Genomic DNA, 27999 nt, shown 5'->3' with positions numbered 1-27999 from the left:
AAAAAAAAACAAAAAAAAAAAGAATGAAAAGGGAAAGTGTTTTCTTAGGTTTCTTCAACTCTGAGTAGTATTAGAGAATCGATCTGTGATCGATTAAGCCACTAATTGATACATATTGTCATCTTCTTTAAGCTGTCTGAAGTCTCACTGTGATTAGCGGATTCAAATCGACAGAATCAGCACGTTGACTATGGATCTCTGGCTGCTTTAGTACAAAACTCCTATGGTCATTACTTAAGAGTGAGTCTTAATCTTTTATTCCTCTTTAATATTTTGCATGGATTCAACTAATTTTAGTTGGTCTATCATAACACAATTTCTTTTTATAAACTTGAATCGCAGGCACACAGATTTGAGTCAAATTCTATATTGGAGTCATTGCAAGTCAAAACAGAGACGCTACAACTTCAAAAGGTAAAACCAAATATGAAAAGGAATTAGAGGCAACGTTCTTTAAAGCATTATTTTGACAATGATGTTATGTCCTGACGACCAATATGTTTTTACTGGATAGATAAGTTATTATTTAGTACATGAGTGATTGAGTTCTATGTTTTGACTTGCAACGGAAAAATATGTGTATAACCTGAAACTGTTGGGTTTTCAAGTATGTTAATTCTCTCGTTAGTATGATATTGTTAGTATAATATTGTACGCTTTGCACCTATGTGACCAAGCCCGCACAGATTTGTTATTAGGCTATTTCCCAAAAGAGCTCGTACTAATTAGAGTTGGACTAAGCGTTGTTATAAACTTTTTTTTAATCTTCGGATGCGGGAAGTTATTTTGGCTTCCAACAATAGAAACCACGTAGAAATTTAAATGGAAAACAACTTTTTAACATAGCATTGACATTCACAGATTAAACTCTTCAGTTGGATCATATCGACATACATTTCTTCTTCTTGGAGCCAATGGTTGAAGGGTTCCTACTAATGATGTTCCTCCTTGTTTCACATTTATTCGTCTTAGGTACGGCCGTTTCCATTATTCTAGATTACAGTTTTGGTTAAGTCACTATTTGTTTGATGATTTTTTCATCGTTGCTTCTTTTTTTTTTTTCACTTGTAGGTGTAATGTCAAGAAACTTTACTATAGACAACAAATGCGATTACACTGTCTGGCCAGGAATCTTAACCATGGCTACTGACCTTTCGCTTTCCACCACCGGCTTTTCCCTCAAGAAAGGCGAGTCACGTGTCATCTATGTGCCACCGTCATGGACAGGTCGTTTGTGGGGCAGATCGCTCTGCTCCACCAGCTCAACAGGGAACTTCTCCTGTGCCACGGGAGACTGCGGCTCCGGAAAAATCGAATGTTCTGGAGCCGGAGCATCGTCTCCAACGACGATAATCGATTTTACCCTTGACGGTCCCAATGATGAAGACTACTATGATGTAACTGTCTCGTATGGTTACAACCTTCCGTTGGTTGTTGTCCCACGGCTTTCAGGGAGTGGCCGGACATGTAGCACCGTTGGTTGTGTGGTCAACTTGAACAAGACGTGTCCGTCCGAGCTTAGGGTGATGGGAAGCTCCAACAAGGAACAGCCCATTGCTTGCATGAACGCTTGTGACAAATTCGGGTTGCCGGAGTTTTGCTGCTACGGTGAATATGGCACACCTGAAAAATGCAAACCGACGCTTTACTCCAAGAATTTCAAGAACGAGTGTCCACTCGCTTATAGCTATGCTTATGACGATAGTAACACCACGGTCAGATGCTCAAACTTAGCTAACTACATCATCACCTTTTGCCCGCCGATTACTTTGAACGCCAACAAGTAAGTTCCCGTAAACACTTCACTTGCTATTTCTTCATAGGCGTTAGGCATCACATAACTTTAGTTTTGACCATCTCTTAATCCTAGTGATATGTTCTAGATAGTTAAAATATATGAATAGGCAAGTTTTAAAAAGTTATGAATGTGAAAAATATTATACATTGAGTAAAAGATAGGAAAACTAAAAAGATCCTAAAACTCATAAGAGTCTAGGCGAAACCTTAATGTCTGATTAGCAAAACATTGTTATGTTTAGAGATAAAACATTGGTATGTCTTATAAACTGATATGTATGTAATAATGTCACTTGTTGGATAGCAACGACATCAGCTCAGCGTCTCAACCCTCCAAGGAAACTAATGGAAGAACAAAACGTAAGCTTAGTTTATGTACATTTCTGACCATTATTACTCATGTTTTTCTTAGCAAGATTTCTTGTTTGAATTATTTTTCAGGAAAATTATCATCGAAGTTAAAACTCATAATTGGTACCAGTCTCGCTCAAATCCATCTGATTTTACCATTGTTTACAAAAAACACCTAGGTTTATATTCTTGTTTATTATCTTATCCAGGAGTCACAGCAGCAGCTCTACCCATCGTGATCATGATTTTCGTCGTAATAATATTGAGAACAAAGAATGAAAGAGAGAGTGATTGGAATGACCAGAATGTTGAAGCAGTTGTAATGTTGAAACGATATAGTTATACAAGAATCAAGAAGATGACAAACTCATTTGCGCATGTTCTCGGGAAAGGAGGATTTGGAATTGTCTACAAAGGAAAGTTACCTGATCGCGGTAGGGATGTTGCGGTGAAGATCTTGAAGGAAACAGAGGGGAATGGAGAAGAGTTCATCAATGAAGTAGCTAGCATGAGTAGAACATCTCATGTCAACATTGTTTCTCTCCTTGGGTTCTGTTATGAAAGGAACAAGAAAGCTATAATCTACGAGTACATGCCGAAAGGATCCCTCGACAAGTTTATTTCTAAGAACATGTCAACCAAGAGGGATTGGGAAAGATTATATGACATTGCGATAGGTGTTTCTCGCGGCCTAGAGTATTTACACAATCGTTGTGTCACGAGGATTGTGCATTTCGACATAAAGCCACAGAACATTTTGATGGACGAAAACCTTTGCCCTAAGATTTCAGATTTTGGTCTTGCTAAACTCTGTAAAAATAAAGAGAGCATCATATCAATGCTACACATGAGAGGGACTTTTGGATACATTTCCCCTGAAATGTTTTCCAAAAACTTTGGAGCAGTTTCGCATAAATCAGATGTTTATAGTTATGGGATGGTTGTTCTTGAGATGATTGGAGCAAAGAATATAGAAAGGGTTGAATATTCTGGATCCAACAATAGTTCAAAGTACTTTCCAGATTGGGTCTATAAAGATTGTGAGAGGGGAGATATCTCAAGGACTTTTGGAGATAGTATTATAACTGATGAAGAAGAGAAAATTGCGAAGAAATTGGTATTGGTTGCTCTATGGTGTATTCAGATGAATCCATCTGACCGTCCACCAATGATCAAAGTTATTGAAATGTTAGAGGGGAACCTAGAAGCTCTCCAAGTTCCACCAAACCCTTTCTTGCTTTCACCCGGGGCAACGGTTCCAGAAACTCTTGGCGATAGTAATGAGACTTCTACGGTTCTAGAAACTCTTGAAGATAGTAATGAGACTTCAGCCTTCTTTAATCCAAGTCATTAAGAAAGAGGTACTTGCGTGACTAGTGAAGATGGTTTATACTTTTCCAAAGAAGTGCTTCGACAAACTGTTGAAGAGAGACAACATGGGTCAAGATCCTCCTAAACTAAAGTCAACCGGAGAAAGGATGATCTTAAAACTTGTCAAGATCTTTGAGATAGTCTTTTCGATTTGTTTTTAGAAACTTCTGACTTAACTAGTGTTAACTCTATGATTATTAGATGATGTTTAATTATTGACGCTGACACTCAACATTGTTGGTTAATGAATACTAATTTCTGTTTTTTTATCGGATATTTTTTAAAATTATAGTAATATTATGAAACTTTCAAATACAACTATTTAATAAAAATAAAATTATCACAATTTTGATGAACGAAGTGGAAGCAAGCGAAAAGAGTTAGAAACTCGGAAAAGAGTCTAGAAAAAAAATGGAAATCTCAACACAAATTACAAGAAATATAAGAATAACTGAATATTTCCTAATCTTCTATGAATTCTCTTGATAATAATTAGTAAAATTTCGTCGAAAAAAAAATAAAATAAAAAAATAGTAAAAAACCATGCTTTGAGGTTTGAGCCACAATGTGAGAAGGTAATGAAGTAATCACACATTCACACAAAACCTTAAAAGAAGACACGCTTTGAGTAAGACAAACATAAAAGAAGACAATAAACAAACAAAAAAATTTCGATATGATCCATACCACACAAAAAAAAAGAAAAAAAAAAAGTTTTTGCATAAGTTTCGTCAAACTCTGATTAATAGTATTAGAGAGCCGATCTGAGATCAATTAAAGCCACTAATTGGTTAATTAAGCTTATCTTTGAGTCACTCTAATCGTTGAAGGCTCACTGTGATTAACGGATTCAACTCGACTAATTCAGCTCGTTGACTGTGGATCTCTGGCTTTGGTCATTTCTTAGAGTGAGTCTAATCTAATCTAATTATTTCTCTTCAATAGCATGTAGCTTCAAATCTCATAGTTTTTTTTTTATATATATAAACTTTGAATTGTAGGTTATATAACTACAAGAAAACATAGCAAATTCCGACGACCATCGATATATATGGTCGGAAAGTTGAGTCAACTTCTATATTGGAGTCATTGGTCAAAACAGAGACGCTGATTGAGTCATTAAGAAGGTAAACCAAACATGAGATAACATTCTTTAAAGCATTATTGAGACAACGATGTAATGTCCTGACCACCAAATATGTTTTGACTGCATTGGATACAAATATGTTTTATATGTATCTTTGTTTCATTGACTTGCAATGGAAAATATGTATATGTATTAGCTGAAGCCACGGAGTAGTCATATAACTTCTTCTTTGAGCCACAATGGTTGAAAGGTTGCCATTGATGTTCCTCCTTGTTTCAAGTTTATTCGTCTCTGGTACGGCCGTTTCCATTATTCTAGATAACATTTTTGGTTAAGTCACTATTTATTTGATGATGCATTCTTCATTGTTGTATTTTTTTTTAAAATTGTAGGAGTAATGTCTAGAAACTTTACTATAGAGAACAAATGTGATTACACTGTTTGGCCGGGAGTTCTAACCTCCAGTACCGTTCAGATCTCCACCACCGGCTTTGCTCTCAAGAAAGGGGAGTCGCGTGTTGTCAATGTGCCATCGTCATGGGCAGGTCGCTTTTGGGGTAGGTCACTCTGCTCCACCAGCTCAGCAGGGAATTTCTCATGTGCCACGGGAGACTGCGGCTCGGGTAAAATCGAATGCTTTGGAGCCGGAGCAATTCCTCCAACTACACTAGCCGAGTTTACATTAAACGGTTCAAACAGTCAAGACTTCTACGACATAAGCGTGGTAGACGGTTACAACCTTCCTTTGGTTGTGGTCCCACAGCGTCCAGGGAGTGGCAGGGCATGCCGGATCGCTGGTTGCGTAGTCAACCTGAACAAGACATGTCCATCCGAGCTTAGGGTGATGGGAAGCCACGACAAGGTACAACCCATTGCTTGCATGAACGCTTGCGAGAAATTTGGGTTGCCGGAATTCTGCTGCTCGGGTGAGTATGGCACACCTGATAAATGCCAACCGTCACTTTACTCTAAGAATTTCAAGAACGAGTGTCCACTGGCTTATAGCTATGCTTATGACGATACAACAAGCACCTTCAAATGCTCCAACTCACCTAACTACATCATCACTTTTTGCCCGCCGATTACTCCAGACCTCACCAAGTAAATTTCCTTCTTGTGGTCACTTTTGATTTTTTCAAAGACTATAGCAGGGCCGTTAGACATCACATAGCTTAGTCTTCACCATTTATAATAGTGATATTTCTGTAATTGTTGATAGTTGAAATGGTTTTGAATTTATAACTACAATGCCAATTTTGTGTGGTGTTTATTGTTGTGTCAAATACGTAATTTGTTGATGCCATACATACTCCCCCACAATGTTTAGTATGTGGTCCAATGTTTGAGCGTTGGTAAATTTTGTTAATAATCATTGTTCAGTTAACAAAGCCTATTCATTTAAATGGTCTAGATATTAGGCAAAACATTAATGTTTGATTAGTACTATTGGTATGTTTAGAGCCTAAAACATTGGTATTATAAACTGATATGTATACAATTCTGTCACTTGTTGGATAGCAACAACATAAGCTCAGCTTCTCAACCCTTCAAGGAAACTAATGGAGGAACAAAACGTAAGTTTATTATAATTACTTTTTTCATATGATTATATATTATGCATTTTTTTGCTTAACAAGACTTCTTGGTTAAATCTTTTTGTAGAAAAATCATCATGGAAGTTAAAACTCATACTTGGTACCATGCCATGTCTCCCTCTATCCATCTTATTATACCTTCGTACACACAAAAAAACAGCTGGATTTTTATACTTCTTGATAATATTATTCCAGGAGTCTCATCAGGAGCTCTAGCCATCATGATCATAATCCTCGTCGTAATTATATTGAGAACAAAGAATGAGAAAGAGAGTGATTGGAATGACCAGAATGTTGAAGCAGTTGTAATGTTGAAACGATATAGTTATACAAGAATCAAGAAGATGACAAACTCATTTGCGCATGTTCTTGGTAAAGGAGGATTTGGAACTGTCTACAAAGGAAAGTTACCCGATAGCGGTAGGGATGTTGCAGTGAAAATCTTGAAGGAAACAGAGGGGAATGGAGAAGAATTCATCAATGAAGTAGCTAGCATGAGTAGAACATCTCATGTCAATATTGTTTCTCTCCTTGGATTCTGTTATGAAAGGAACAATAGAGCTATAATCTACGAGTTCATGCCGAATGGATCCCTCGACAAGTTTATTTCTAAGAACATGTCAACCAAGATGGATTGGGAAAGATTATATGACATTGCGGTAGGTATCTCTCGCGGCCTAGAGTATTTGCACAATCGTTGTGTTACGAGGATAGTGCATTTCGACATAAAGCCGCAGAACATACTAATGGACGAAAATCTATGCCCTAAGATTTCAGATTTCGGTCTTGCTAAACTTTGCAAAAACAATGAGAGCATCATATCAATGCTACACATGAGAGGGACCTATGGATACATTCCTCCTGAAATGTTTTCCAAGAATTATGGAGCTGTTTCGCATAAGTCAGATGTTTATAGTTATGGGATGGTTGTTCTTGAGATGATTGGGGCAAAGAATATAGAAAGGGTTGAATATTCTGGATCCAACAATAGTTCAAAGTACTTTCCAGATTGGGTCTATAAAGATTTTGAGAGGGGAGATATCTCAAGGACTTTTGGAGATAGTGTAACTGAAGAAGAAGAGCAAATTGCAAAGAAATTGGTATTGGTTGCTCTATGGTGTATCCAGATGAATCCATCTGACCGTCCACCAATGATCAAAGTCATTGAAATGTTAGAGGGCAATCTAGAAGCTCTCCAAGTTCCACCTAATCCTTTCTTGCTTTCACCCGAGGTAACAGTTCGAGAAGCTCTTGAAGATAGTAATGAGACTTCAGCCTTCTTCAGCTCAAGTCATTTTAAAAGAGGTACTCGCTTATCTAGTGAAGATGCTTCACACATTTCCAAAGAAGTTTTTGTACAAACTGTTGAAGAGAGTCAACATAGATCGATTTCTTAAAACTGTTCAAGAAGCTTGGAAGTGAGCAACGTTAATTTAAATTCCCCAAAACAAAGCAATGATATCAACGTTAATCTTTCAACTTCTATATAAGAGTTTTTGCGCCAATTTTCAAGATGTTTAATTAGTTACAAAATTCTTTAATTACAATCCAAAAAAAATGTAGCTTTTATTAAACCCTTCACCGAACAAATTAAAATTTTGACTAATAAATATATATATATATATATATATATATATATATATATATATATATATATATATTATTTTTTAAAAATTTAATGTGAAAGTATATTCAAAGAAAAAATAACTTTTTTACAACTAGTGTAGCTTAAATTGAAAAAAAAACAAAAGTTGAAAATAATTGAAAAGACTATTTAAGGATACCTAATCTATTTGTTAAATACTGTATATTAACTTCCAAAATACGATGTATTTTTGTTAAGTTTTTTTCCAGTTTATAGTTAGATCATATCCACACGATGACCAAATGATTGGCTAAGAGATACTCCTTCGAGTTCGTGATCTCTTGTTGTTCTGTCCAAATGATTTAAGGTCTTTTGTCTTATTTTTTTTTTCCCTTGTGGACACACTATTTAGTTTGGCTGAGATGCTTGTAATGCAATTTTATTCGTTTGAAAAAGACAAATTATTATAATATTGGTTAGGTACATTTTAACCTTGAGAAACTTCCTATTTACTTCTTAATCGATATAGAAGAGTCACAAACAAAAGGTGGTCAACATTTACTATTCTTCTCTTTCTTACTTTTATAATCACCCTTTTGGTAGAGTCCTTTCATATTTTATTTTCGTATGCCTTCTTCTTCGAGCTAATGGTTAAAGAGTTGTCACTAATGTTCCTCCTTGTTTCACTTTTATTCGTCTCAACTACGGACAGTTTCCATTGTTCTAGACAACTTATATTTTTAGATAATTTTTTCTTAGTTTGTTAATTGTTTTATTGGCAGGAGTAGTAACGTCAAGAAACTTTACTATAGAGAACAAATGTGATTACACTGTCTGGCCTGGAGTTCTAACCACCGGGACTACTGTTCTGAACTCCACCACCGGGTTCCAACTTAATAAAGGAGAGTCGCGTGTCATCAGTACGCCGTCTTCATGGACTGGTCGTTTTTGGGGTAGGTCTCTTTGCTCCACCAGCTCAACAGGTAATTTCTCATGTGCTACCGGAGACTGCGGCTCGGGCAAAATCGAGTGCTCTGGAGGCGCAGCGCCTCCAACGACTCTAGCTGAGTTTGGCCTTAATGTGGCGAACGGTCAGGACTTCTATGACGTAAGTCTTGTGGACGGTTACAACCTTCCGTTAGTGGTGGTTCCACAGACGCAGAGTGGCCAGACATTGTGTAGCAGCATAGGTTGTGTAGTTAACCTGACCAAGACTTGTCCGACGGAGCTTCAGGTCATGGGAAGGTCCGGCCAGGAAGAGCCAATTGCTTGCATGAATGCTTGTCAGAAATTCAAAACGCCCGAGTTCTGCTGCACGGGAGAGTACTCGACGCCTAAGAAATGTCCACCGTCGCTTTACGCCAAGAATTTCAAGAACGAGTGTCCACTTGCTTATAGCTATGCTTATGACGACGATGCAACCACCACGTTCAGATGCTCAAACTCTCCTAACTATGTCATCACTTTTTGTCCTCCGATAACTCCGAACATCACCAAGTAAGTTCCCATACGTCTCCTCGCTAGTCGCTTTCTATTTCGTCAAAGACGTGGTCACGTAGGGTTGTTTGTCCCAAATGTTCTAGAGATATTGGATCATACACGGCTTTAGTTTTGACCATTCTTTCTAGAGATATTTTCTTGAATGTTGAGTAGTTGAAATGGACCGTTTATTTTGGATCGATAATAAATATTAAATTGGTTTGATGATTATAAGATGTCAATATAGATAACTCAATCCAATCCAATCTTATAAATGGTTTTTTTGTTGTTGGTAAAATCGAATCCAATATTTATTAGGCTTATTAGTTGAACCAATATTTACACCATGTTTAGTAATCCAATATTCTAATAATCCATTATACAAAAGAAAAACAATATTAGTTGTTTATGTGTCTAAACTGTCCATCTAGCCTAGTTAAGTTGTCAACTAAAAATTACATTTTTCCACTTTGGTCAAATTTGTTGAAAACCTAAATAAAATAATGGATTTTAATGTTAATTAGGCAGCCCATTATTTCTATGTCGTATATTATAAAAACAACTTTTATTAGAAAAGGACATTTAAATGAAAATAAATGAAAATATAAAACATATAATACTCTCTATGTCCCAAATCATAGGATATTTAAGTTTTTTGTTTTTTTTTGGTTCCATATCATTAGATTTTCTCATATTTATATGCATAATTTATGTTTATTTAATTAGTATATGTTATGACCAGTAGTATTCTGCAATATTTTTCTATTGGCTAACATTTTTTTAAACAAATGTTAAACAATACATTTTACATGTAGAAATAATAAAATAGTTATGGTTTCTTAAGTTTTCTATTTTCGCCTTTAAAACTTGAAAAATGGGACAAAGAGAGTTGTAAAAGATAGGAAAAATAGAAAAAAAAATCATAAATTCATCAGTCCTTAGATGGTAGGCAAACCCCAAATTTCTGATTAGCACTACCAATTTTTTAAAAATAGTGCTACTTTTTTTTTCTTCATATAAACTGATATATAATAATGTCACTTGTTGGATAGCTCAACCTCAACGGTTGAATCTCCCTCACAGTCTCAACCTCCCAAGGAAACTAATGAAGGAACAAAACGTAAGTTTTTGTTAAAAAACATTTACCTTTACATATCTAATGTTTTTTTTTTTTCTTTTGCTAAACAAGACTTCTTTTATGAATTTTCTTGCAGAAAAATCATCATGGAAGTTGAAACTCATACTTGGTAACATATCTAGCTCAAACAATATTATAGTACTCTTTGTATAAAACAAACACCAAGATTTATAATCTTCTTATTTATCTAAATTATTCCAGGAGTCTCAGCAGCTTTAACAGTGATGATCATTATCATAGTCGTGATAATAGTGAAAAGAAAGAGTGAGTGGAATGACAAGAACGTTGAAGCAGTTGTAATGTTGAAACGTTATAGTTACAAAAGAGTCAAGAAAATGACAAACTCATTTGCGCATGTTCTTGGAAAAGGAGGATTTGGAATTGTCTACAAAGGAAAGCTACCTGATAGTGGTCAGGTTGTTGCGGTGAAGATCTTAAAAGAAACAGAAGGGAATGGAGAAGAGTTCATCAATGAAGTAGCTAGCATGAGTAGAACATCTCATGTCAATATTGTTTCTCTCCTTGGATTCTGTTATGAAAGGAACAAGAGAGCTATAGTCTACGAGTTCATGCCGAATGGATCCCTCGACAAGTATATTTCTAAAAATATGTCAACCAAGATGGATTGGGAAAGAGTATATAAGATTGCGGTAGGTGTCTCTCGCGGGCTAGAGTATTTGCACAATCGTTGTGTCACGAGGATTGTACATTTCGACATAAAGCCGCAAAACATACTTATGGATGATTATCTTTGCCCTAAGATTTCAGATTTTGGTCTTGCTAAACTATGCAAAAATAAGGAAGAAAGTATAGTCTCAATGCTAGATGCTAGAGGAACAGCAGGATACATTGCCCCTGAAGTATTTTCTAAGAATTTTGGAGGAGCTTCGCATAAGTCAGATGTGTATAGTTATGGGATGGTGGTTCTTGAGATGATTGGAGCTAGGAATATAGAAAAGCTTAATAATGCTCAATCCAATAATAGTTCAGTGTACTTTCCAGATTGGATCTATAAAGATTTTGAGCAAGGAGAGATTTTGAGGATTTTCGGAGATCAAATAACCGAAGAAGAAGAGAAAATTGCGAAGAAATTGGTATTGGTTGGTCTATGGTGTATTCAGATGAATCCATTTGACCGTCCACCAATGATAAAAGTCATTGAAATGTTAGAGGGGAGTCTAGAGGCTCTGGAAGTTCCACCTAAACCTCTCTTTTATTTACCCGCAGCAACAGCTCGAGAAACTCTGGAAGATAATGAGACTTCAATCTTCTCTAACCTAACTCAGTTTGAAAGAGTCACTCCTTCAGCCAGTGAAGATACGTTACACTTTTCCAAAGAAGTGGTTCAACAATTTGAAGAGACTCAACATAGATCAGGGTCCTCCTAAACTAAAGTCAATAAGAGAGGGGATGTCTTAAAAATTGTGCCATATCTTGAGGTATTCTTCTAAAGACAGAGCTAGAACCAAGGTGTTATATATATATTTCTCAATAGCCAAGATATCAAGAAACATATTTGCTTCTAGATAAAAATCTTATATACAACTAGATATGGTTTCAAATTTTTTTAGTAAATTTATTGTTCAAGTAACAAATTCTTTTACCCAAAGTAACAAAAAAAAAAGAAAAAAAGAGTATGGGATGGTGCCGTGGTGGTTTTTGGATAGCCATAATTCGGATAGTATAAATCTTGGACCTAGTATCGCATACATGATGTTTAACGGGTAATATGTGCCATAGGATTATAGATTCATGCATAGTCTTAGTCCTCAAGTCTCAAAATATGTAGTTTTAACAGCTAAACAAGCCTCAAAAATTACCAAGTCTCCTCATTATGTTGTTGATGGCCGTGTTAGAGACCACAAGGACTAGTAAGAAAAGTCTTTTAGAGTTAATGAAATAAAGACATGTGCTGAGTTAACTCCCCAAGTTTTTTGTATATGTTCTTGTTGTTTATTTTTGTTTATCAAAAGTGTACCTACGTAAACATTTGGTTTATTGAAGATGTAAACCAAAAGTTTCTCTTCCGATAAGCGGTTGGAATACACTGAAGATAATCAAAATGTTATGCATTTTGACATCACACCTCAAAATGTAGTGCCTAGATATACAATCTTTGCTCAAAAGTCTCGGATTTTGGTCTTGCTCTACTTTGTGAGAAAATAAATAGTAACCATGCAAGATATAAATTTATTTAAGAAAAGATTTTGTATGTTAAAAGTCTAAAACCTTTCGATGTATAAATTTCTGATATGTGTGAATTGATTCGTGTCCTCTATATCCAAAATAATATGTTCTATAGGCTTTGTAAACCGAAGCTAGAAAATAATCGCTTCACATGAAATATCCAAATAATGGATCTGCGAATTTCTCAAGTTTTTCTTATACGTTAACAAGATTCTCCATAACTAGTAAGTGCCAAAATTAATTAAAAACTAAGTGAAGAGCAAAGACTTCTAAAGTCAATGAGACATAGACATAGAAATAGACATAGACATAATCTTTTGTATATGTCGTTTTCACGCTTGACTTGCTCCTTTTGCTTCTTTTTTTCCACGGTTACTGTTTAATCCCTTATCTTGCTCAGCCGAAGCCAAACTATTCACAGATCAACCATGTTCTCTCTATTACTCTTCAGATTCTCTAAACCCAACTCTTGTCTGGTCTTGCTCTTTTTCTTGACATCTTTTAACCAACTACCTTGGGCTTTAAGTAAACCAGAGGTTAGGTTATGTGATACTCTGTTTCAGTGTGGGAATCTCACAGCCGGTTTCCCTTTCTGGGGAGGTGCTCGGCTCCAACCTTGTGGTCATCCATCTTTGGGGCTTCGCTGCGACGACGATACAACAAATTTTACTTTCCTAGTCATCTCAGACCTGATGTACCAGGTTCTCCAAGTAAACACCACAACTGGTACTCTTAAATTAGCAAGGCAAGACTTTTTAGGTCCATTTTGCGAGCTTACATTCAGTAGCGAATCATTGACTCCTGAACTCTTTGAGCTTTTGCCGGAATACAAGACCCTCTTTGCTCACTACCTATGCAACCCTCCTACTCATTATCCTTTGAATTTCTCATGTCCACATATGGGTGTTGGCTTGATGCATCAGAAAGATGACTATTACAATGACTGTGGTGGGAGTCTCAACATCACTGTTCCCATGAGTTATGTTCCTGAGGAGAAACATTTGAATGTATCCAAGTTGGAAAGTGTTCTTAAAGAAGGATTTGAGGTGAAGCTGAGGATTCATGAGAAGTGTCAAGACTGTAAATCCACTGGTGGATTCTGCTCCTACGATGATTCCACTCCAGTTTGCTGCAAGACAAACTTGTCATCAGACACCAAATGCATTCCAATGATTCCATCTGGTTCGACTGGTAAGTATTACCGAACTCTCTCAGCATTTGTCTTAAGAAGAGATTGTGAGTGATTTTAATTGATTTTATAAATGTCCATTTTCAATAACATAAGATTTAGGAAGAAATTTGTAAATTACAAGTTGAATAACAGTGGATTTTAAAAAATTTCCAAAATCCTCTAAAATCATGGTTTGAAATTTGAATACACCCCCCTCCCCCTTCTTAAGAAAATAAATATATTGTGGATAGCTTAGCAGAGCATTTAATAAAAACAAATGAAAAAAAAAAAACAGATCTTCCCTTTCTTCGTCAATCTTTCTTTTGTTTTAATAGAATAACATAAAACTTTTAATGACTTTATAAAAGTATGAATCTAATAATCCCATATTTATAAAAATTTAACCAAACATAGAATGATTTTTTACAAATCAATAAATAGTAAAACCAAACTTTAAAAGAGTTTAATAAAATCTTGATTGAATAACAATAGATTCTACATTACATTTAAAGTCATTAAAACTCTATATAAGTCACAAACCAATACCAGCCCTTAAAGTTATGTCTTGAATATTCAACTGACATTTTTTTCCTCATGCAGGTCTCCTCAAAAGAGCGAAAATTGGTATATGACTCCTTTTATATTTCAAGGGATACTAATAATTTTAGTAACATTTTTTTTCAAAAAAGAATAATTTTAGTAACATACCTTAGTGACACCATAATCTTACGGAGGTCTTGTCTTTTTGTTCGTCTTTAGGCATTGGATTTGCTAGCGGATTCTTGGGTGCCAGTCTTTTCATAGGATGTATGTTCTGTTTCATCATTCGGAAAAGAAATAAATTGGCAGCTCAGTACACCAGAAAAGGGTTCTCAAATACAATGTCAAACACAGAAACTATGGACGTGTCGCTTCACGGTATAGTAGAAATAAAACAGTATAGTTATGAAGAAGTGAAGAAAATTACAAAATCATTTTCAAACACGGTTGGGAAAGGAGGATTTGGAACTGTCTATGGAGGAAACCTCTACGATGGCCGTAAGGTTGCTGTGAAAATCTTGAAAGATTTTAAGGGTAACGGTGAAGACTTCATGAACGAAGTCGCAAGCATGAGTCAAACATCTCATGTTAACATTGTTTCTTTGCTTGGTTTTTGCTATGAAGGGTCCAAAAGAGCAATTGTGTATGAGTTTCTAGAGAATGGGTCTCTAGATAAGTTCATATCTTGCAAGGAGTCATTGAATCTTGATGTGGGTACACTATATAGGATCGCGCTGGGTGTTGCTAAAGGACTTGAGTACTTACATCATGGATGCAAAACAAGGATTGTGCATTTTGATATCAAACCACAAAATGTACTGTTAGATGAAAACCTCTGCCCCAAAGTCTCTGACTTTGGCCTTGCTAAACTCTGCGAGAGAAGAGAAAGCATGATGTCTTTGCTAGACGCAAGAGGAACAATAGGTTACATCGCACCTGAGGTGTTTTCAGGAATGTACGGTAGAGTCTCTCACAAGTCTGATGTTTATAGCTATGGAATGTTGGTCCTCGAGATGATCGGAGCAAAGAACAAAGTACCAAAAGAAACCGATGCTTCCAACCCAAGTTCAGCTTACTTTCCAGATTGGATCTACAAGGATCTTGAGAACGAAGATCATACATGGAAATTCGGTGAAGATATATCTAGAGAGGAGAAAGAGATTGCAAAGAAGATGACCTTGGTAGGTCTTTGGTGTATTCAGCCATGTCCATTAAATCGTCCACCGATGAACCAAGTTGTCGGGATGATGGAAGGAAGTGTGGATGCTCTTGAAGTCCCTCCTAAGCCTTCATTACATCTTTTTCCACAGCCTCTTCCAGAATCATCTTCACTCTCAGAAAATAATTCAAAATACTCTGAGGTATTAACCATGCCAGAGAATTCATATGTTTCAAAGTGTATTTCTTCTATCTGAAAATTAAAATTCTTAAACCTGAAATGTTTCTATGTTTTCTAAGCTCAATTCAAATCCAAATTAAACTAATTAATCTCTACAAATAATAGAGGTTATATCTTTCTTGTTGGATATATCAAGAGTCGTCTAGTTCTTGATGTGTTAAGACTTACAAGTATCTCTTTAAATGAACTCATTCAAAATCATGGATTTGTGAGTTAAACAAGACTCTCTCCACTGCATCTAATAAAGATATATTGTATTTGTCGCTCTCACTCATGACTTGGTCCTTCAACATCTCCAAGTCTCCTTTTTTAAAAAAACTTTGGACATACATTGAGTTTATTTATCAGACAGAAACACAAAGAGTTAAAATCATAATGTAAGATTTACCTTTCAAGATTCTATGTTTCCTAAATTTCAATCCAAATATTTATTGGTTAAAAATAAAATAACTCTGTTCTTAACAAAAACAGAGCTTAGATTTAGTTTGGCTCTTGATGTGTTAAAATTTCCAAGTAAAATAAATCTTATATCTTTCCATTTAATTGGCTCCAGTGCATTCAAACACTCCTTGTCGAGGAATCATCTGTAGGGTCTGTGGAAACTTGTCCAAAGTCACATTGTTTTCACAAAGTGTGAAACAAAGGACTTTTTGTGTTTCTTGACTTCATTTCTATAGTAAATTTTATGCTTACAGTTTTACTAATTGTATCAATTTCACTAAGCATATTATACTTAAAAAGTAATAAATTTTCATGCCTTGTTACTTGTTAGGGTTTAGTTTAGTAATATTGGTCATGCATATTAATGTTATATACCCTTTCTTGCACTCGAAGCAACCGAGCTTAATGACTATTCAAAACTCTTGAACTTGTTTAATGTATTCTCTCTTTCTTTCTTCTCCGTTGAATTATTTACTAAAACCATATTTCCTTCTTTAATCCTCAAGTCTCAAAATATGACTAAGTCTTCTCACTATTGATCGCCGTGTATAAGACGTTTATGTTTAGTAAGATTTCTATCTTTATTGTTCTCTTCATCATCTTCATAGTTCTTAAATTTCCCAAAAGAAAAAAGAAAAAAACAGAGGAGACCACCATGATCAATTTGTCTATGTCTCTAACAATATGGTTGCTCTTTGTGATCCCCTCTTGTGTTTTGTCAGTTGATGAGCGTTACTTACACTGCAGTACTTTTTTTAAATGCGGCAATCAGACAGAACTCTATTATCCCTTTTGGACAGCTGATAGAGAAGAGTGCGGTCACCCGGATTTCGAGGTCACCTGCAGCGGAGATTTCGAAGAGTTTAGTATATCTTCAGTTAAGTTCCAAATCCTTGAGATGAACTATGAGTCTCGTATCATAACACTTGCCAGAAAAGATTATCTCAATAACCTCTGTCCTCAACATCTTGAGACCGCACTTATCAACACAAACGTGCTTCCGTTTTATAAAGACACTGAACTGCTAACTTTTTTCTACAACTGCTCTGGTCATCCCGGTGATTACATTACTCAGCTTCAGTGTTGGCCTGCTCTCATCTAATTCGTATGAGTTTACGTCATCCTGCAAAAAGACCGTTGATGTCGCCGTTTCTCGATCTGCCTTGAAAACAGCAGAGATAAACCAGAGTCTGGAGACGATAAAGAAGGCTCTTGATAAGGGTTTCGAGGTTGCATTCAACAGTGGTTGCTCTCGTTGCTTAGAATCAAAGGGTTCTTGTGGATATAATCACCAGTCGAGAGAGTTCGTTTGCTATTGTAGAAATGAGCATACTTGTGGTCGTGGAGAGGGACCAAAAGGTCATATTTCTTTTGTTCCGTTTTTTTTAGTTTAGTCTGAAACTTATTTGCTAAGGCACTTCCAAAAGAGCCATATATATATATCTTATATATTAGTTGGATCCTTGTTCAGCTTTGGATGTGTGGTATTGTTTGAACTGGACTAGGATTCATCCTTGCTGCCTACGTACCTTTAGGGAATTAAGTAAATTGTAGTTCTCTTATCTATTGTCTTCTTTCTAATAAGTCTTGCTTTCTTCTCTCTTTACTATGCTCTCGAGATGATGGATCTCAGTCTTTTCGAGCTAAGATCGATGGACCAAAATTTAGGTAAAACCGATAGTTGATCCGGCTGGAAAACGCATGAATCGGACTTTGGTACCAAATTAGATTGTGAGCTTCCAACTTAAAACAATTGACAATTAGTGGAGAAACCCATATATCTTATATACTAGTCAAGATCCTTGTCCAGCTTAGTTGTGAGATATTTTTATCCCTAATATGCATAACCTGTACTGAAACTAGTTTTAGCTAACATGAATATGATTTACAATCCTTTTTCATGACCTTTTCAGGCACGATTCTAAGTTATGTCTTAAATTTGAACTGACATTTTTCTCATGGTATTTTCATGCAGGTCTCCCCAAAAAAGCAAAAATAGGTAGGTGACTATTCTTTTCCTTCCATGGAAACTAGTTTCAATAAAACATACCTAAGAAATAATAACATCTAACAAAGCTCTTATCTCTAGGCATCGGACTCGCTTGTGTATTATTGGGTGCTACTCTTCTTACCGGATTTCTCTGTTTCATTATCCAAAAGAGAGTAACTTCACATCATCCAAGACCAAAAGACCATAGCCTAATGGCCTTAATACAACTCAAACAGTACAGTTATACAGAGGTGAGGAAAATTACAAAATCATTTTCACACATTGTTGGGAAAGGAGGTTTTGGAACTGTCTACGGGGGAAACCTTTATGATGGTCGTAAGGTTGCGGTGAAAATCTTGAAAGATTTTAAGGGTAATGGTGAAGACTTCATCAACGAAGTCGCAAGCATGAGCCAAACCTCTCATGTGAACATTGTATCTTTGCTTGGTTTTTGCTATGAAGGGTCAAAAAGAGCAATTGTGTATGAGTTTCTAGAGAATAGATCTCTGGATCAGTTCATTTCTATAGAGAAGTCACTAAATCTAGATGTGAGTACACTATACAGAATCGCGCTAGGTGTTGCTCGGGGACTTGAATACTTACACCATGGCTGCAAAACAAGGATTGTGCATTTTGACATCAAACCTCAAAATATACTATTAGATGAAAAACTATGCCCTAAAGTCTCGGACTTTGGCCTTGCTAAGCTCTGCGAGAAAAGAGAAAGTATATTGTCCTTGCTAGACGCAAGAGGAACAATAGGTTACATTGCACCTGAAGTGTTTTCAGGGATGTATGGAAGAGTCTCTCACAAGTCAGATGTTTACAGCTATGGAATGTTAGTCCTCGAGATGATCGGAGCAAGGAACAAAGAAACAGTGGAATCCACAGCTTCTAACTCTAGTTCAGCTTACTTTCCAGATTGGATCTATGAAAATCTGGAAAACGGTGAGCATACATGGAAATTTGGTGATGATATAACTAGAGAGGAGAAAGAGATTGCAAGGAAGATGGCCTTGGTGGGACTCTGGTGTATACAACCATGTCCATTAAATCGCCCACCAATGAACCGAGTTGTTGAGATGGTGGAAGGAAGTTTGGATGTTCTTGAAGTCCCTCCTAAGCCTTCTTTACATCTTTCTGTAGAGCCTCTACCTCAATCTTCTTCGCTCTCAGAAGAGAATTCAAACTACACTGATGTATTGATATGATCCACAAGTTGAAAACTTATTTTAAGACTCCACCATCATATACTTGGTGTAACCATGCAAGAGAAGTAAGATTAATAAAAAGTTGTATGTTTAAAATAAAAAATGTTTCAAAAAGTATATTTTGTATGTAGCTTTTTTTACCGACTGCTCAGATCTAGTGAAGATGCTGTCTTTTTCAACCGAGTTGCCAAGCCATTTCTACTTATATCGAAGAAATTAAAATTGATAAGGAAGAACTTTCATCTTTTTCTTCATCTCTTATTCCTCGTAAAATGTTAAAACAACTAATTTGGCAAGAAAAGTTCGTACCATACCACATTCTGTCACTTTTGTAAACAACATTCCTCCGAATTTTACATACTAAAGTCGGTATAAAGTATTGTGTCGTGTGCTGCAAGAAAAGAAGCTAATACTAGTTGCATAGTGTTCCACAATCATGGTTTTCTAAAATCAGGCATTTCCAATGGATGCAGGTGTGTAAGTATGTGGAATATGAATATATGATGAAAAGAAGGGCTCATAAAGTTACAGGTGAGTGGGTGACTATGACTCTAGTTCATTAAATAACTAAATGGGGTGGATATAAAGAAAACAGAGCTTGATGATGATAATAGTAGAGTTATAAGTTCTGAGAGTAGTAGTAGAGTTCAAAGCTTAATCCTAAATCCATTATCCATGGAACATGGTGACTAAATAAATAAGGTGGAGGAACGTCTTTTTGGTGGACTTGTCCCTTAATTATGCTGGAATTAAATGAAAGATGTTTGATTTTATTTGGGTTTATTTTTTGTAAAAATTGCAAAATACATCCAATATATTTATGTGAGCATTTCAAAAATACCTCTTTTCAAATACCACTTTTTAAAAAATACATTTTTCAAACTTGATAAAAAAAACCATTAAAAATGTTGAAAATTTATCCAAAGATATGTTTAAGCTTATAAATATATACATAATTAGCTTTATATGTGTGTAAAATTATATAAATATTTCATAAATTCTGTATAAAAACCTTTAAAAAAACATTTAAAAACCTTTTAAACCCTTTTAAAAACCTATTAAAAATCTTTTAAATTTTGTTAAAACGATTTAAAACTTTATAAATTATTTGGATCGAATCTCGTAGTTATTATTTAGAATTACATTAAAAACCATATAAAACTTTATATTTTTCATATTTAAACAATAGTATTTTTAAAAATAAATAGATTAAAGAGATATTTTTGAAAAAAAGTATACCAAAAGGGATATTTCTCTAAAGTTCTCTATACATATCCAAGCAGGTTTTACCAAGTTTTCGAGAAAAGAAAAAGAAATTGAGAGGTCAGATATATTTATTCACGCAAGTCGGCTTTCCCCTTGTTGGCTCGTGAAGGAGTCAGTGGAAGAAGATGATGATACAGTTAGGTGGATTGGCATGTTGCTTAAGCGGCAGCTTTCTTGATTATCTCAGTAAGATACCAGCCAGGTTAGGGTTTTTTTTTTTTACTCTTTTGCTATCTCTTCTCTTTGTGCCTTTCGTATCTTATTGTATTTGAATATTAATCTTTTTCCTTGCTACAGTTTTGTTAAGTCAGTCACTAGGGTTCGCCACATCAAGGATTTGGGTATATATTTTCTTCCTTTATACAATTTAGCTTTTAGTTTGATGGGTTTAGGGTTTAAGTGTTTTGACATGTTTGGTTTCTTTTAGAGCAATTGGTACCATTAGAGAGCAAGGTCGTCGCAGTATCAGGAATCGTTGGATCCGAGACACCTCTTAAGTGTAAGCATAGTGACATGCTCTGTGTTTTTATCGAGGAAACGGTACGTATGGATTTGGATTTTTCTTATTTAGAGAGAAATAATCTCTTATTAGTGATTGAAGTTTTTTTTTTTGTATGTATGTGTTCTTCAGGCACAACAACTATTCTTGAAACGTAATTGGATGTTTTCATGGGTTCCAGATTGTAACTGGATGGTTCCAATCACTAAGGAAGTCCCGTGGTACCTGGTAAAACTGTTGGATTTCAGTTTTGAAATTATTGGAATGTACTCTTCCAAGTCTTTTATATTTACAATATGATCTGTGTATGTGATAGGACGATGGGACAGGTCGTGTTAATGTGGAAGCTAACAAAGTAAGATGCTTCGAATTGAAGGTCGGAAGTAAAGTATTTCAAGAATCAGAGCCGTCATCCGAATGCCACAGAGGCCTCGAGGTCTTTCTTTTTACAATGCAGTTTTCTTTGAATTGCTTACGTTTTCTGTTTTGGTCAATGTTATTGTTGTGTGGCACATCCTAGATGCTTGGAGTTCTACGCACTGAGCGCGTCCTCCCAATTGGTACATCGGTTACTATTATTGGTGAGGTATACCTTTCATCATAATCTTATTTTTACATCAAAATTATACGTTTTACATCTCATTTTGTGTTTATTACTTACCATGTTAAAAGGCTGTTAAGGACAGTATCGGGGGTTTCACGATTCAAGAATCCAAGGAAGTACCTTTCTTTGTCTCATCTTTACCTTTCGATGAGCTCATCTCTTCATTCGGAAAATGGTCAAGGTTTGTTTTTCTTCACAGGATGACTCTATCCTCTTCCTCGAAAATTCTGAGGCTCAAAAAACATCTTTTTGGCAGGAAGCTCAAATATGCCTCCATTGGTTTTACTGTTGTTGGTGTGGTTCTTATTTTAAAGCCTGTGGTTGACTATATGCTAGAGAGAAGGAGGAGACGATTGCTACGGAAAAGGTACGTCGGATATTAAGTCATAAACTTTCAAATAAATGGTCATTCGATATTTTAAGTATCGAGCTTTTTGTTGCAGAGTTGCTGATGCAGCTGTTAAGAGAGCCAAACTAGTAACTAGAGGTATATAATATCCATTAGAATTTTCAGTAACACTTGGAGTTGTTCTGCTTACAAAATCTTTCATCAGGATTGGAAGCTCAAGATGGTGATTTACTTGATCTCTGTGTGATCTGCCTTGAGCACAAGAATGATGCTGCTTTTGTTAGGTCCGACCGCGCGCTGTTTCTCTTTTAAAACTCATCAGGAGCCCTCTCACTAATCGGACATCATAGATTTTGAACATTTTTGTTTGTTTGGTTTGCACTTGTAGGTGTGGTCATATGTGCTGCTGCTCAATATGTTCCTTGCACGTAAAGACCTGTCCTCTTTGCCGTAGACCAATAGAACAAGTTTTAAGGATTTACCGGCTTTGAAGACGAAACTAAGGTCTTGCTCTTTTGAAGACATTGGACTTTATCCTTCCGATCTACTGAAGCCATTACACCAAGAAACAATCATTGAGTCTTGTCTGTAAAGCCTTTGTGGTCGACTTTGATTATAACCAAACAGATTCGAACGTAGTACTTTTGGACTTATTGGTAACATTTGTTTCATGGCATCATGACCCCAATAGAAAGACTTTTATTTTGATTTCATTATTCAAATTGCTTTTTGTAGTTTATTTTTTTTGTCATAATCATCTGTTTGTTAATCACCTTTTTGTGAAGTACATATCGAAACTGATTATTATTTTGAATGATATTCTCGAGTTATTTGGACGATTAATATGTAAAAAAAAAACAAAGTATTTTTTTTTTGGTAGAAAAAAACACACAGTATTTAATGGTATATAATACCCTTTTGGTTTTAATTTAAGTGATGTTTTAGTCAAAATTATTTATCTAATTTTAAGTGTGTTTTTGACAAATCATATTTTACATAATATTTTCTTATTGTAGTTGAATTCATTTTAATTAATGATGTTTATATGGAAAATAGGTCAATTATATGTTTTTTAGTTTTTGTTTAAGAACTTTAAACATCACTTAAAATAAAACGGAGGGAGTAGCTCGAGTTTTAATCCGAAAAATGTAAACCGCAAGTCCTTCACCGATGCGGTATTTATACACATGATCAAATTCAATCCAAATTATTATTGTTATTTTTTAATAACCTAGACCATACATCTCTTCAGATCTGAAACTAAAATAGGTGATATGGTCTCGTCTAAAGCGTTATTCGGACCGAAGATCTTTAGACTATCGCAAAAGATCCAAATTTACATTAACGATTTTCGAGAATAGTTTCAAAATTTCCCCAAAATGGTGTGTGATCAGCCCCAGCTCTAGACATGTGTACAACAAAATGTCCATTCATTTTTTTGTTCTTTTTTCAACTATATGTATGGTTTAAATATTATTTTCCAAAAGATCTGGAATATTTTTCTTTTTTTTTTTTCAGCCCAGGGACCTCAAATTTATTGGGCAAAACTCCTGTTCAATGTCAATATGTTAAATCTTTTGCTTTTGATGCTCTCTTGTGGTGTTTATTGTGTGTACAAGTCTTCTAAATAATTTGATGAGAGGATTGGTAATGTTAATTATTATATAATTTGAATATATGTTATTTATATTATATTTTTAATTGATAGTACATATAAATGAGAGATTAATCAGAAATGATTGGACTGGAATTGGGATTGGGAGCCTCAAAAATATTACAGCAACAAAGATTTTCAATATGAAGACCAACTATGTATTTTTGACAATAGCCTCCTGTATGCCCCATAGATTTGCATGTTTTATTGCAATGGGACTTGCTTTTACATCTCTTCACACATCGGGGATTATTATCTTGACCTGTTTTTTCATACATAAAATAAAAAATTTAGTATATAAGAACATGAAATGAGCAATTTAATACAGAACTTTAAAGATAATTGAAGAACAAATTTTGATCAAATAAATGTGTTACCAGAAATCATTGGTACAATGAAGAGAGCAATCATTAGCAGTGGTAATAGATGATTCAGAAACATTTTAGTTTTCATTTCTTTTGTTTGTGTGGAAGAGTAAATAAATCTTTTTCAACCTGTGGCTTTTTCTTTGTAATATTTTAGTACTTAATAAGAATGAATTGTCTATAAGAACATTTATGTAGAAATACATATATACATATATATAGATCTTCCATATTATGTAATGAGGTTAGTCTATATATTTAAAGTTAGTCTTTTAGTGCTTGAGTCAAGACCACATTAATTTTTAGCTTTTTATGTTTCCTTTATTTAATTCTACTATATTTGGTACTACATTTTATTTCCATATATTACTTATTCTTATTAATAATTAATTACCAAATCTATATATCCCCTATATAGTAAAAGAGGAGTACACTTTTTCTTCAAAAAAAATTTTTAAGTAAAATTACAAAAAACCTAAGGAACTTCCAAAGCTTTGTCGATTCATTAAGGGTATTACTGTACATTTCATACGACCCGGGTCGGGTCAATCTCAGGAAAATAACCCGAAATTCACAGATGGATGGATATCCCTCACATTTAATCGGAACAACGACACGGTTCTGACCTGTTTTTGTTAATGGGCTGTGATAATTGATGGGCTTCGACTACATGTTTGACCCGCCATACTTATTTGCACGTACATCATATTCTTTTTTTTTTTTTTTGTCATCAACACGTACATCATATTCATTTTTGGAAATATCAACCGATTTGTCATTGACTCCAAGATTCTTTCACATTATAATTAAACAAAAAATCTATTAATGGGAGTTTGAACATATTTCCACCTACAACTGTAGAAACATATTTAATACCCATCTATATCTAACCCGTAATATTTGCGTTAACTTGATTCACTTCGATTCTATAGAATATTAAAATTTTATACGAGAATATCCTCTATTATTCGCTAAATATTTTACATAACTTATATCATATACTTGATTCGTATATATAAGAGATATCCTCATTCATTCTATAGCATACTTTCAACCAGTTCTTCGTACTCTAATAGCTATATCCCCTATATATAGTAAAAGAGATATCCTCATTCATTTCTATAACTAATTTAAAATAATAAATTAAATGCATTTATTATTATCCTTTCACATTTAATTGATTTTATCTTAATTTATTATATTAAAATATATAATATAAATATAGAATAGAAATTCATATTTTTTTTAATATGTTGCAATTTGAATTTTTCAGAACAAATATATATTACTCAACTGACAAAGAAAATTTTATTATAAACTTAAAATCTTATTAAAATAAAATTTGGATATCTAAAACGGGTTGGCTAAATATTATACTTTATTTTTCATAACATTATATATTATACTTTATTAATTTAAAAAGGTGTGAGACATACCACATCGGTTAAATATTTTGGATAATGATTTTAAATCATTATAAATATGACCAGTATGCTTCTAACTATGAATGAAGTTTGGATATTATAAACTTAAAATATTATTAAAATAAACTGAAAATCTTATTAAAATAAAGTTTGGATATCTAAAACAGGTTGGTTAAATATTATACTTTATTTTTCATAACATTTTACATTACACTTTATTGATTTAAAAAGGTGTAAGACATACCACATCGATTACATATTTTGGATAATGGTTTTAAATCATTACAAACATGACCAGTATGCTTCTAACTATGAATGAGCATGAAGTTTAACTTATCGGGCTTTCAATTTTAAAAGTGTTGTTCGGATTAATAGAGTTATTTATTTGAGCATATAAAATTTTCAAAAGTTCAAAATATTATAATTTTTAAATGTATTAAAGTTTAAAATATTTTAATATTGAAACTTTTAAAATATTCATATATAAAAAAATTTTAGAATCTTTAAAATATTAGAAACATGTCATAATATTTTAACAACGGGTCATAACATGATACACACCATATAAGTTTAAAAATTAAATACTTTGTAATACCAAAACGATTATATGCAAAATTGTTCATTTTTACGGGTCTTAAAGAACATAATTAAATCAACTTTTAACAATGGTACATACAAAATCTTATTATCAAAATATACTATTCAAATATTGCTTAAATCGAATTTATAATACGAGTAGTATAAAAAATATATTATATTATGTATCAAACTATATAAATCACATGTAATTGTGTTAAATTCACAATTATATAGTAGAGGGAGTAATCATTAATATTTTTAAGAATGCAATCAGTTACAGATTGGTCATTCAAAACATATATCCGTTATAGATATGTATGATTCACCGTAATCAACTCTATTTATTTAACACAGCATTATGGACTAACCATACTAACCATACTCGCTAATGTTTTTGGATACTATTTAATACAAACATATTAGAAACTTAGTTACGAAAGCAAAATCATGATATAAAAATAATATATTTGTAAAGAAAAACAAATCTTAAAATACGGTACATTTGTATCACTTAGTAAATTATAACATATTAATAATAGCCTGATAACTTTTTTTTTAACTCGATAACTTTCCTCCGCGCTGTAGCGCGGGTTCGATTCTAGTACATATTTAATAAAGTTGCCAAACTATTTTTTTGATTTTTCAAATAATTAAGTATAGACAATAAAGATTCCAATTATATTAATGCAATAGTCTTTTCAATTGGTAATTAATCAAAATAAACATATATAAAATGCATTTCAACACTAAATAATTCTTCAGTATAACAAAAAAATTACCCGGAAGAATGAAAATGTATTTAATAAATTTTACCGGTCCCAAGTTGGTCCATTATAAAAAATAACCAAATTCGATAAGATAATAAGATAATATTGTTTTTTTAAATCTCTGTGTAAAATATAGTCCCAATATATAATATCATCAATTAATAATCACTATATATATATATATATATATCATTTATCATATATCATATAAATAGATATGTTGAAATATGCTTTTACTTTTTTGTAAACTTGAATTTTCTCCTCGACCTCATCTCTATAAAAATATATTTATGTTATTTTCTTAAACTATAATCTTATAATATACTCCATAACATCAGAAAATAACCAAGGGTTTTTCTATTTATGAGTATGCATCATATTCATTTTTTTGTTTATTTTATAGGATGTTAAAATATAACAATTGAGGTATTAATCATAAATTTAAATTTATATATTTAATTTGTATATATGTGAATTTATTTATTACATTTTTAATTTATTATTAATTTTTTTTCATAAATACAGAATTCCATTCCAAACTATAAAATTTTATATAAGAGAAAATTCTCTCTAATAACCTTTTTATATACCCTTTTGCAAAACTACCATTTTTCCATTTTTATTTTTGTCCTTTTAGGTTACCCTTTTGTGAAAATACCCTTCCTTGGTGTCCATTTTCAAATATACACTCTTCTATTTAGAAAATGATTAAATTACCCTCATTTAGTAGAACTCATGATGAAGAAAGAAATATTCCTTCCAACAAAAAAATATTCGGAAATTTTTTGGACAAAAACTTTTCCGCCAAAAATTTTTGACAAATATTTTCCTGCCAAAAGATTTCCGCTATTGCATAAAAATCCTTGTAAATATTTTAAAACCCTTATAAAATCCTTTAAGATACCATGTAATACCTTTAAAACATATGTAAACCCTTTAAAATCCCTATAGACTTCCAAAATCTTTTAAAACCTCTTGCAAATCCTTTAATAAAAATTTTTGTAAACTTCTAAAACCCTTTTAAACCCTTGTAAAATCTTTAAAATACCATTTTAAAGCCCTTCCTGATGCCTTTAAAATCTCTTGTAAACCCTTTAAAAACCGTGTAAAATTCTATAACCTTTAAAATCCCTTGTAAATCTTTTAAAAC

The 27999-nt window shown here is 33.7% G+C and overlaps 6 protein-coding genes and 1 long non-coding RNA gene across 8 annotated transcripts; 6 read left to right on the top strand and 1 right to left on the bottom strand.

Moving 5' to 3' along the window:
- Positions 1–23: 23 nt before the first annotated feature.
- Positions 24–3783, top strand: LOC17887340 (LEAF RUST 10 DISEASE-RESISTANCE LOCUS RECEPTOR-LIKE PROTEIN KINASE-like 2.4). Its single transcript, XM_023782830.1, has 7 exons — positions 24–240; positions 343–414; positions 862–972; positions 1072–1783; positions 2102–2157; positions 2239–2271; positions 2358–3783. The coding sequence occupies exons 3-7, from the start codon at positions 915–917 to the stop codon at positions 3500–3502; spliced, it is 2004 nt and encodes a 667-aa protein (XP_023638598.1). The 5' UTR covers positions 24–240; positions 343–414; positions 862–914; the 3' UTR covers positions 3503–3783.
- A 484-nt stretch (positions 3784–4267) lies between these two features.
- On the top strand, positions 4268–7692 carry LOC17884758 (LEAF RUST 10 DISEASE-RESISTANCE LOCUS RECEPTOR-LIKE PROTEIN KINASE-like 2.2). Its single transcript, XM_023782836.1, has 7 exons — positions 4268–4427; positions 4521–4646; positions 4803–4900; positions 4999–5707; positions 6125–6180; positions 6269–6301; positions 6397–7692. The coding sequence occupies exons 3-7, from the start codon at positions 4846–4848 to the stop codon at positions 7596–7598; spliced, it is 2055 nt and encodes a 684-aa protein (XP_023638604.1). The 5' UTR covers positions 4268–4427; positions 4521–4646; positions 4803–4845; the 3' UTR covers positions 7599–7692.
- A 651-nt stretch (positions 7693–8343) lies between these two features.
- On the top strand, positions 8344–11978 carry LOC17884767 (LEAF RUST 10 DISEASE-RESISTANCE LOCUS RECEPTOR-LIKE PROTEIN KINASE-like 2.4). Its single transcript, XM_006290632.2, has 5 exons — positions 8344–8497; positions 8575–9283; positions 10318–10385; positions 10480–10512; positions 10605–11978. Exons 1-5 carry the CDS (start codon positions 8434–8436, stop codon positions 11789–11791), a joined length of 2061 nt encoding a protein of 686 aa, XP_006290694.2. The 5' UTR covers positions 8344–8433; the 3' UTR covers positions 11792–11978.
- A 1038-nt stretch (positions 11979–13016) lies between these two features.
- LOC17885701 (LEAF RUST 10 DISEASE-RESISTANCE LOCUS RECEPTOR-LIKE PROTEIN KINASE-like 2.3) lies at positions 13017–15756 on the top strand. 2 transcript variants are annotated; one of them, XM_023782867.1, is made up of 4 exons: positions 13017–13781; positions 14362–14385; positions 14521–14835; positions 14926–15756. In XM_023782867.1, exons 1-4 carry the CDS (start codon positions 13019–13021, stop codon positions 15714–15716), a joined length of 1893 nt encoding a protein of 630 aa, XP_023638635.1. In that variant the 5' UTR covers positions 13017–13018; the 3' UTR covers positions 15717–15756. The 2 variants fall into 2 exon arrangements, with proteins under 2 accessions (XP_023638635.1, XP_006290703.1); XM_006290641.2 differs by having other exon boundaries at positions 14521–15756.
- Positions 15757–16796: 1040 nt separating this feature from the next.
- LOC17885247 (LEAF RUST 10 DISEASE-RESISTANCE LOCUS RECEPTOR-LIKE PROTEIN KINASE-like 2.1) lies at positions 16797–19354 on the top strand. Its single transcript, XM_023783147.1, is given in 3 exon segments — positions 16797–17224; positions 17226–17483; positions 18220–19354. Coding segments are annotated over 3 exon segments (1821 nt in total).
- Positions 19355–20733: 1379 nt separating this feature from the next.
- LOC17885409 (E3 ubiquitin-protein ligase SPL1) lies at positions 20734–22514 on the top strand. Its single transcript, XM_023783146.1, has 11 exons — positions 20734–20810; positions 20906–20949; positions 21036–21148; positions 21240–21335; positions 21424–21543; positions 21628–21693; positions 21780–21892; positions 21968–22078; positions 22155–22198; positions 22266–22339; positions 22449–22514. Exons 1-11 carry the CDS (start codon positions 20734–20736, stop codon positions 22512–22514), a joined length of 924 nt encoding a protein of 307 aa, XP_023638914.1.
- A 1194-nt stretch (positions 22515–23708) lies between these two features.
- LOC111830693 lies at positions 23709–24255 on the bottom strand. Its single transcript, XR_002834017.1, has 2 exons — positions 24092–24255; positions 23709–23976 (listed from the first exon to the last, which is right to left on the bottom strand). It is a non-coding gene; the product is annotated as an uncharacterized LOC111830693 (long non-coding RNA).
- Positions 24256–27999: the final 3744 nt, after the last annotated feature.

The sequence above is a fragment of the Capsella rubella genome, unplaced genomic scaffold, assembly GCF_000375325.1.
Source record: "Capsella rubella cultivar Monte Gargano unplaced genomic scaffold, Caprub1_0 scaffold_5, whole genome shotgun sequence".
NCBI lineage: Eukaryota > Viridiplantae > Streptophyta > Magnoliopsida > Brassicales > Brassicaceae > Capsella > Capsella rubella.
This window is presented reverse-complemented; position numbering and strand designations above follow the sequence as displayed.